The 10890-nt window shown below is 42.2% G+C and overlaps 1 protein-coding gene across 1 annotated transcript; it reads right to left on the reverse strand.

The window, feature by feature from the left end:
• Positions 1–13: 13 nt before the first annotated feature.
• SCPEP1 (serine carboxypeptidase 1) lies at positions 14–10807 on the reverse strand (the record flags this gene model as incomplete). Its single annotated transcript, XM_029083546.1, has 13 exons — positions 14–79; positions 201–364; positions 1891–2028; positions 2650–2760; positions 3574–3658; positions 5144–5272; positions 5456–5493; positions 6481–6553; positions 6778–6852; positions 7696–7851; positions 8750–8839; positions 9752–9897; positions 10701–10807. Coding segments are annotated over 13 exons (1378 nt in total), but the record flags the coding sequence as incomplete, so codon positions are not given.
• Between the last annotated feature and the right edge of the window lie 83 nt (positions 10808–10890).

Raw genomic sequence — 10890 nt, forward strand, 5'->3', positions numbered from 1 at the left:
GGCCTCCCCTTCACTAGTGCTGCTGTTGGGTCACCATCCTGACCATTTTCAGTGCCATCTCTCCTTGATCAGCTGGTACCTAGCAGAGATGAGAGCACACCATAAGCAGCTGCTAGAAGGAAACAGACAGCAAGCATATATGCATCTTCAGTTTTCTCGCTGATAATGGTGCATCCCACCCCAAGAAGTATAATATTTACCATGTGCCCAGCCTTAAGAATCCAGAAGAAAGCTAAGTTCTTGTAGGCCTTGTGGAAAGCAGCTGTCTCAGTGGATTCTGGAGACACATAGAGTGCCTTCCACCTTTGCTGGCTGAAATGGTCCAAATCAGGCCATTTCAGTTTCCGGATCCATGCCTCCTGGCCTGTTAGAGATAAGAAATATGCTTGATGACCAACACTCACACAGCAACTTGAGAGTCCTAGTTCAGCTGGATGCCCACTGTACTAGATAACAACACAGCAGAGTTAGCAGAAAGTCTGTGTGTTCAGATTCTAAAACCAGTTTTGCTATGCCTAGGAAATGACCAAGGCTGTGTTCAGGACAAGCTGAAACAAACCAGAGGGAGAAGGGAAAAAACAAACAGTGAGGATGTATGTGAAATGGACTAATGATTGCCTAAGTTGAACACATGCCTCTTAAGAGGCTGGGCAGCCCTAGCAAGTCTGACATATTTTGGTTTACCCCTCAAACAGCTTGAATGTCCTGCCATGGAGAAGGATCAGCCACACCAAGTCCCCCTCTTGGAAATCAAAGAGACATCGCTTCTCTGTTTGTTAGAGTCACTCATTCAGAAGAGCTTGGAAAAGTTTTTTGTGTTCAGGTGCCTGCTAGAGAAGGTGGAGGTCAAGACAGCAAAAAGACCAATTCCTGGACACCAAGGGGGTCAAAGCTTTAGCCTGCCTCAAAACTACTGGAAGAATTTACATGTTAACTGCAGCTCAATTTTAGCTCAGAATGTGATAAACTGGAGCACCACTAACTAACTGCTAATCTGTTTTGACAGCCTAACTACTCTGTTTCCTGATTTATTGATTGCTGTGTTGTTCATGAAAGGCATCTGAATATCTAAGTGGGCAGAGACAAAGGATAAAGCCTTTCACAACATAGGAAGATGTTTGCGCAGTCTGTGACTGCAAATTTAAATCAATAAGGTGAATGGAGGAGAGCACAATAGTCTTGCAGCATGAGGCATTCCAGCAACACTTGGCCTGGCTCCCAAACCACCACTTGATCAAGCCTGCATCTTGCAAGCAGCAAAGGACAAAAAAAGTCCTTGAGTGGCCAAGACATGCAGGTGCCTACACATGTTACTGAGCAGAAGGTGTGATCACTCTTCAACTGCACTCTCCCTCCACTCTTGTTCCATCTCACCTGCACCGTGCTCTCTGCTGCAGGCCACTCAGTGAAGGCTGACCTGTATTGTGCGCAAATCTGTAGCAAGAGATGGCCTTTGCCCCAGGGAACAGGATCTTCAGGGCACAGCAGGAGAACAGAGGATAATCTCCATATATTTATTCATCTGTCCTCATTTTTCATTTATGAGTGAGCATACAAACATACACATGTGTCTATCCAGAAGAATTAAGTGAATTATTAGCTACCTACTTACTTACAGGCTTCACTAAAACAAGCAATTACTGATGTTGTAGACCCATTTCCCAACAGTATCATGGAAGTCAAGGAATTGCCTCTTTCAGAGGGATGTAAACAAAACATACCAAGAGCTGCTTGTTCATGACTGTAGTGTTTAAGCGTTGCCAGGTAGATAGGAGATTTGCACAGAAGACTACAGAGATCCAGGCACCAATATTACCAACAACTTCACGTTCTACTCATCACATGTTCTGTTCCCCCACTGAAGAGAACCCCATTGAAGAAACCCCTTACCCATAGTGTCAACAATGAGATCCAGTTGCCCATTATAGACTGTAACATTGACATTAGCTGCCAAAAGCTGATCAACAATATCAATGACAGGTTTCATGAAGTCCTCGGCCATGTTCTCAAAGACATCTCTGGACTGACCTGGTTGGAACCAGAAAGAAGACAAATTTTAAATGATTAAGAATGACATCCCCAAGCTGGGACAGAAGCAACTGGCTAAGGGTCCTAAAATGCAGTTCATGGCTGTATAAAAAAATCAGTTCTAGCCCAAAGCATCAGCCAGAAAGCAGCCAAGCTCCCACTGGAGCTCACACACAACACTGTAGCTTCTGACTCCTATTATACACACACAGGGTGCTGGCACCAGTCCTTTAAGTTTTCCTTTCTGTTTTCCGCCCTCCCCTTTACACCATGCAGCATTATATGGTACCAGATCCCTGGCAGAAAAAAAAACTGACAAGAATTTCAGCAAGACTGCATGAAAGAGAAACCAGCTGCTGAGATACAGAGAGTCTTCTTCCTCCCCCTGTATTTTTATCTGCTTGGCTAAAGATAGATAGAAGCCACAGAATCAGAACCAGAACCACATCTGCTCTCATGGGCCTGCCCCATTACATGTGCATTTCTGGGAGTAAGTCCTCTTAGGCCCCAGGATAATGACAATTTAATGTGACTGCTTACTACAGTGAAGTATCTTCCCACAGACTGCCACACCGTAAACGGCAACAATGCACTCATTAGACCCACACTAGCGGAAAGTACCTCCCCATTTCACACAGTCAGGAATAATTTTTAGCTTCTTTCTGATGGGTCCATTCATCAATTCATTTAGGCTGTCCTTATGCATATTTTTGACATGGCGTTGGTAAAGTCCTACGCAAAAGAGAGAACACACTTTGATTAGTGGCACATTTAAGACAGTTATCCTGCACAGATAACAATTTTCAGTCTTACAGTCATGGCCAAATTCTTTTCTAATGAAAATGCAACACCACAGAGAGTGATTTGCTTACTTTTACTGGAAACCACTGAAGTCAACCCTTATTTAGGTCAGAGGATGATATGGGAAGAACCCAACCATCCATTTCTACTTTTGGCTAACACAGCACTTTTTCAGGGGAGCAGCTTCTGCTTTAGCCACTTGGTACAGACACAATTTATTCTTCTCAACAGAGCAGTTATTTTTGAGCTGCCATGCTTAACTTTTGGGACTTAACTGTGACATTCACATTCCCTGCTGAAGCCAACAGAAACAGATAAAGAGCTTGAAAGAAATTCTGTAATTTGTTTTTCACATTGATGCATAAACATCATCAAGCAAAAGAATCTAATCAGACTACTTATATTGATGAGATATTTTTGTGTCCTAGCTTGAAGACAGAAATGAAAGACTAAGAGGAAGTAACTTAAAGGTCATAAAACTATGTTGCAATTATACTGACTACTTCCTTGAAGTAAATTGTGCAGGATGTATAGGGGGAGGTATAATCTATAGAAGCGCTGTTCCACATTCCTGTTTATCCCTAATTATGCAGAAGCAAACAAATTCTGCTCGGGAGAATATCAGTAGCAAAAAGACCCCATTTTAAGGATGTGAGAAATTGAGGTTGTTCCCACTATCAGAGTTGAAGGTACACAAATGCAAACATAGGGCCTTAGAAGCTCAAGTACTTAAATACAACTTACTGAGACGCAGATTTTCTTGTTCATTTGATTTCATTTCTGGAACATCCTTAGTCATGATGTTATAAAAGTTCACATTGTCTGTGTTCTGAAAACACAAGATAATTTCAGTAACACCATAACAAAAACATTTCTCAGACATGAGGAACAGACTCTCTTCTGAAAAAAAGAGATGAGTAAGTCCTAAACAAAGGACCCTGCAACCTGCCACTTGACCTACACATCAGGAAGATACTTATGGAAAAACTTTGGTTCTACATTTGCTTTGGGAAGTAGGGAAGAGTTTTCTCATGTCTGTATTGTTCACACGTGGGTTGTGCCAGAGATGCTATTTACATCTCTGAACCGGATGTGAAGGTACAGGAAGCCTTACACCCTGCAAATGACTGCAGATTATCATCACTCATTACAGGGAGTTGCAATGCTGGATGATGCTTTCAGATGGGCTCTTCTAGATCTAGTCTAGCCTGATGCTGCCTCTTGCTCAACATCATCCCAACCTACAACCCTTAAAAATATCAAAAAGTTCCTCAAGAATGTGGTGATACTTATCAGCCACCCCTCTTTGGAACTGCTAATATCTCCATGAGTCCAAGAATTGTAGAATGGCAGCTCTGATGCAGATAGCCTGCATCCAAAGGGCAAGTGTGATCACTGTTGCCATTAGAGAAATTACTCAAGATTCTTGAAGACCTGCTTGATTCAATTTTTGAATCTTTAAAGATCTGATGCATAGGTCAGAAATTAGCTCACTACAGCAACCCTAGAAGAACTGAAGTCCCTGCACCCTGACAGCAGTATCACAACTGGGAGGAGCAGACAAACAGGCTTGGAGAAAAATGTAAAGTGGAAACCACAAGTTCCTTCCAAACAGTGAGAAGTGAAACCAACTATGTGCAAGGCACTGTTATTAAATAAAACAAAAAAAGAGCAAGAAAAGGAAGCAGCTCCAGATGAGTCTTTCAGTTTGAGGAAGCTAGAGCCTTACTTGTAGTAAAACAAAAACAAAAGAAAGAGTGAGATTTTGGAGCAACCTTTCAACAGGAAAAACAAGAGCAAAACTTTACCTGTCTTTTAAGCTGGAACTTGCTAAGTAACAAGACACATAACCCACAGTAACAGGACATAACACGTGTTGTAGTTCTTTAAATAGTAATCTAGCCTTAACTTGAGTTGTGTGTCTTGCTGGATGCAGTTTTCAATATTCAAAACAAAGGTTTCATGCACACATAGCTCTTCGAAGTTGAAACTGGGTTCTATAGAAATCAACAGGACTAGTCGCACGCTAAAAATTAGGGATCTATTTAAGTGATGTGCCAGGTTGAAACCTTGATGCAATCCTGCAAACCCACATGGGTCACCCTGCCCACTGCCTCTTACAATCACACAGTGGTGTACAGCAAACAGCTCTTTTACAGCAGCACTGGGATAAAACATACACTGGCAAAAATGACCAAGCAGGGGATTGGATGGAGGATTCACACCACCCCAGTGCTCATAGACAGGATAACCTGAAATAGTGTGCCTCCCCAGGCACCAGTTAGTTATTAATGCTGGTCAAAGAAGATCTCACCTCTTCAATGACACTTTCAGCCTTGCCCCAGAGCTCAGTGGCCAGCCCATATTGATTTTTATTTATTGCATCCATTATTTCTTTGGCAACAGCAGTCACTTCTGCTAGACCATTATCATCAAGCAAAGACTGGAAGACAAACACAAAGGAGGACAGCTTTAATTATAATTTCACATTAATTTCTTGCTAACAGTCTCCATGCATTCAAGGTTTTATTCTGGCTAAGAGCTAACCTCAAGAGTCAACATCCATTTATACTACATGGTAGTTCAAGTAATCAGGTGAGGACCAAGAGTTTAAGCAGGTACTTACAGTGCTGTAAAGATACGGCCCCCAAGACAGCACAGAGTCTAAAGAAACAGAACAGATTTCAAACATCTGAGCTTTTGACATACGATTTCCTTTACTTTTCCTTTATTATAGCAAGAAGGATTGTGACAAAAATATATGGAGATGATTTAGACAGTGAAAAGGCACTGTCAGCTCGGTTTAGCCCAAAGGTTATGTACTACAGAGCAGGTTCTTTACAAATCCCAAGAACCAATAAAAGCACGCCAATGTCATTAACCCCCTAAATGTTAACTGGTGAAATTTACTTAAAGCAACAGACATGTTGTTACCAAAATGTTCTCACCCCAACAGTGCACCACACTGCCAGAACATGTGGGGAGATCTGACAAGTGAACAGACATCATCTAAACTGCTCTGTTTGCAGAAGTTACAGGGGAGGGAAATCTAGTTATAAAACTATAAAACTGTTTTATAACAAGTTTGTTTATAGGGTCTCAAGGATCGGCTGATCCTAAGACAGACAGGAGCTTGCCTGGTACTGTCCCATGCTGCAGAGACTCTGTAGAGCTTGGCCTTGCAAATCTCACTGAAGGGCCAAGCATCCATTAATTTGGTTTTTGTCCTCCACCAGACACACATCTTATCAGTTCCTCAGCACAAGGTCTTCTTGTGAAAAGAGAGAAAATCTCAGTTGCAACCTCGTGAATCATTTGGTGGCCACATTTTAAGTGCAGTACTCTTATCAAAACACCTCAGAGGCGGTAGAGATGTGTAGGGACATTTCACCACCACCCCACTTCAAATGAGAGTATGCTCCTCACTGACTTTGCTCTCTGATTTTCATAATCTTGATACGTTCTAAAGGTAGATTATTCAATCACAGCGTGCAATGCTGAAGTATTTCTTTTTGATTTACCAGACTCACTAGAGATTTCATTCACTTAAGGCAGGGCTGGCAGTTTTTACTCTAGGTACCCACAGAATTATTAAAAAAAACAACAAAACAACAACAACAAACCACCCACAGTCTGAGGATTTAAACATACCCAAAGGAGAAATCCATGAGTCTCCAAGAGCAGTCCCCATAAAATTGCACTTTATGGTCCCTTTTTGAACAGCCTTGATGAATAAGAGGAAAACCAAAAAAACAAACACACACACACACACAAAAAAAAATGAACTTTTAGTTAGATATTCATAACTCTAGAACCAGTTTTCCTTAAGTGAAAAAATAAGTAGCAGTCTGAATTAGGCAACAGGGACAATGTATTCCAGGAAATATAAGTACTTATAGAACACCATGCTTTAAAGTGAAAAGTGAACTACATCCTCCAATTACTTACCTGATGCAGCTCTAAAGCAATGCCAGCAGCCATTTTACCTCCATAAGACTCAGAAAATATGTAGAATGGGATGGTCTGGAGAGAGAGAAGCCACACAATCATAGAATCTCCTGGTTGGAAAAGACCTCTGAGATGTCCAACCATACCTGTCCACTACTAAACCATGTCCCTGAGCACCCCATCTAGCCGTCTTTTAAACACCTCCAGGGATGGGGACTCCACCACCTCCCCAGGCAGCCCAATCCAGTGCCTGAGAACCCTTTCAGTGAAGAAGTATTTCCTGACATCCAATCTGTACCCACCCTGGCGTAACTTAAGGCCATTGCCTCTTGTTCTATCACTAGTTCCCTGGGAGAAAAGACACACACCTGCCTCCCTCCTTTCAGGTGGTTGTAGACAGCAATTAGGTCTCCCCTCAGCCTCCTCTTCTCTAGACTAAACAACCCCAGTTCTCTCAGCCACTCCTCATAAGGACAGAGGGTAGAAGATACCTCCAACTGTCTCGCTCATCCCACAGAACACAGGTACTGGCTGTTCGCCTCTCACTATCAAACACTAGATATTTTTCTGATTCTAAGCTGCAGATGAGATTTCCTTAACATCCTGGTGTAATTACTGGGGGAAGTTTTGAAGCAGGTACTTAAGTATTTTGGAACTAGAAACAGCCATAATCCTACATGCTTCTTGGATCACACAATAGACAATAGTCCACCCCACTGCTCACCTAACTAGCACCAAATTCAAGATGCCATTTCTGAATTGTGGAAAATAAGAGGCAGTGGTTATACCTGCACTGATTCCCACCAAATGCATGCTACCTAGCAGCAAACACTGCCCATCTGGAAGGTTGTTCACTAATTCTTTATGAGATCTGTTTAAAAGCAAAGAAAAATATGATTTTAACCAAGAATCACTTACCTGGAATTCTGTTCTACATTTGAAGAATTCTCCAAGAAAAGCCATCATATCAGAAACTACTGTGGTAAGGTTTTTGGCAAACAAACTACAATCATCCACATAACTGAATCCAGTGCCCACAGGATTGTCCACAAACAAGATACTGGCTGCCTGCAACTATACAAGCAGAAAGACAGTTTGTATGAGACCTCAGTTCAGCACCAGCACAAACCTTGGTTTTGATGACACAAATGTTTAACTAAGCCACCAAATCTCTGGCCCTGAAAGAACTTGCACAAAAATTAAGTGCAATTGCAAAAAAGAATGGTACAAGCATGACTTGTCTGTCAGAATGTCAAATAAGAGGGTGTTTCTTTTGGCTTGCTGGGCTTTTGTGAAATTGCTAAAGCAAATGCTACAGTTGGATCATTACACATGTACAAAGAAAATCAATAGATCGGCACACAGATAGCTATCAAGGCTCACAAATAAAGGGGTCTTTCAATAAGGTCTTTCAATCTGAACGATCTGCAACAAGAAAAGCACCCAAAAAATCCCAGTGATCCAAGGGCAGATCACCCATACGATCTAGGGAACTCCAGAGCAGTTAGACTATTTGTAGCTCAGAGCACAAATACATTTCATTCAATAAACTTCCGCCTTCGTAGGCAGCTGTAATCTGTTTTCCCTTGAAGGCCATCCTGGACTTGTAATTACGAGCCATTGGTTATATGTTGCCAGCCATCCAGAAAAACCTCTGTGACTGTACACAATGAAGCTATGATCTGAAATAACATCCTTCTAGAATTGCCCTGCTCTCAGTTTCCCAGGCATCTGCAAGTCACAAATTCAGGGAGGCCCAGACATATTCCATCAAATCAAATTAACAGGCCTATTCTCCAGTTCTTAACGAGGATGTTCATATAAACCGTTTCATTAACCACACCAGTTTAAGGTCCAATACAGTTATATGGAATTGTAAATGGAAACTGTTCTGTGATGATAGCAATCATCTGCTTACACAAGCAACAAACATTTTGCAATCAATCATTAGAAGCTGAACTCTTTACTATACCCAGGTGGTATTTCTTGGTTTCATTTCTTTGTCTAACGGACCAATCTCTTCAAAGTTCCCAAATCCACAGCCTGAAGCTCCTGGACCTCCCTATGAGGAAATACCAAAGGACAAATAAGTTAAAAGGCAGCATGGTATAGATACAACAGTTAGGAGAAAAATAAAAGCAAGCCAGTAAGTAGAATGACAAATTGTAAATTAAAAAAGAGGCTTTTGTACTACATGTCAATTTGCAAAGGCGGTTCTCTTGTTGTCTTTCATTATGTGCCATTTCTGAAAGCAAGAATTTAAACAGAGAAGCAATCACCCACTTGTAAAAGCATCTAATGAGTTGCATGCTACCTGAGTGCAGTTTGAAAACCCTTCCCCTTTTCCCTCAATCCAGAATGCAAAACTTAGCTATCTAAAGAGATTTGCAAGTCATTAGTTTTATCAGCACGTACAGTGTGTGCATTTCACTCTGAAGAAATAACCCAAAAGGAAAAAGACCAAGTCATCAAGTGATTATATTCAACATTAACTTCTGAAACATACTGCTGGAAGTGAATGTGGAGCACACACCACTGCCTTTTATCAAACTGTGACTGACTGGGACAGAGTCTCTCTTACTTGTTTCAATTTAGAAATCTTTCTAAATCTCTGATCATTTTATCTACTCTCTCTCTGAACATCGTTTAGACTGTAAGGTCTTCAGGAAAGCAGCTGTGGCACGGCAATGTACTTGTAGTGTCTGGCACAAAAAACACTACTGTCATATCAAAGATAAGCACAACCTCTATTTCTGCAATTTAACTTGATGGGAGGCCAGCATTTGAGGGCAGCCCACAACTGCAGAATGATATTTTCATTATTTCTTCCTACCCTGAATACCTCACTCACAAGGTGAGTCCTTTAGAATCAGACAATTTTGAATCCTATTTCTGTAGAGCTGAAAGATGCCTATCAGACTGAACCAGGCACAGATGGAAAGTTATCATTTAAGTGTCTTTCACCAAACCTTACCTGAAGCCACAAGATGAGAGGTAATTCTTTGAAGTCTTTGGTTGGGTTATTTGCATAGTAGAGCCACCAGAACATGTGGGCCTTACTTCGAACTTGGACATATCCCCACAGTTCTCCAGGCTCTTGGGATTGCCTCAAAACTACACCTTGGGGGGAAATAAAAATCAAAATCAGCTAGGTAAAAAGGCTCAGCTTTGAGCCACCAGATTTGTTCCAAAACATACATTTCAATCTTGGGTGTGATAATTAGAAGTGCTTCCATTTAAAAAAACTACTGTAGGAAACCTGCCTATACTTACACCCACACACATAGCTGAGTTATCATCAATGAATGAAGCTAAGTGTGTAATTAAGTGCTTGCTTATCAGGGCCTGACATTACAGCAGCTGCCGAAATAGCAGCCCAATAGCTAAGATAATTTTTTCCATCAGGGAAACATTTTGTCTTTGGAGGGCTTGGGCTGAAAGCACAGCCCCACTAGCCACGATGGATAACTCACACCAGCTTCAGGGGCACCAGGGCTCCTCCAGGGATCCAACACTTTGATCTCAGTCTCTGGGAATATGAAATCACCTAACAGTCCCCAAGAAGAGTAAATGCAGGACAGACAGAGGGGTCACTTCCAAACAAAGCCAAAATCTAATCCTAAACTCAACTAAGTCAGTAAAGTCTTGTCAACTTAAGTAGTCAGGCTGTTCTCCATCTGGGACACTGACACTTTACCAGAAATAAACCTTTGAGATTCCATCCCATATCTTCTCCATCACGGCAGCAATAGCTGGAGAAGCAGCAATAAGCCTCGTTAAAGCCACAAGGCCCAGTCTTTGCTGATCTGCAGGACACAGCACTTAACAGGTTATACCGGTGTGGACATCACTGTCACCACAACAGTGGGGACACCCCGATACAGCTGGTTTTCTCCTTGCAGCCCCTACCCGAAAGGTCTCACAGGTAAAACAGGGGCAATGGGCCGGGACCGGGGCTCCCGTCAGCCTCGCAATGATCCGGTGCTGACGGGCACTGGTGCCTCCGTGGCTCCTTCGCGGCCCCTCGCAGCTGCCAAGGCACGGAGAGGCTCTGGGTCCGCTTCAGGAAGGACACAAGGGCTGAGGGTACAACAGCCACGGAAGCGCTGCCCT

Source organism: Antrostomus carolinensis, unplaced genomic scaffold, assembly GCF_000700745.2.
Source record: "Antrostomus carolinensis isolate BGI_N321 unplaced genomic scaffold, ASM70074v2 scaffold12992, whole genome shotgun sequence".
NCBI classification, from domain to species: Eukaryota; Metazoa; Chordata; class Aves; order Caprimulgiformes; family Caprimulgidae; genus Antrostomus; species Antrostomus carolinensis.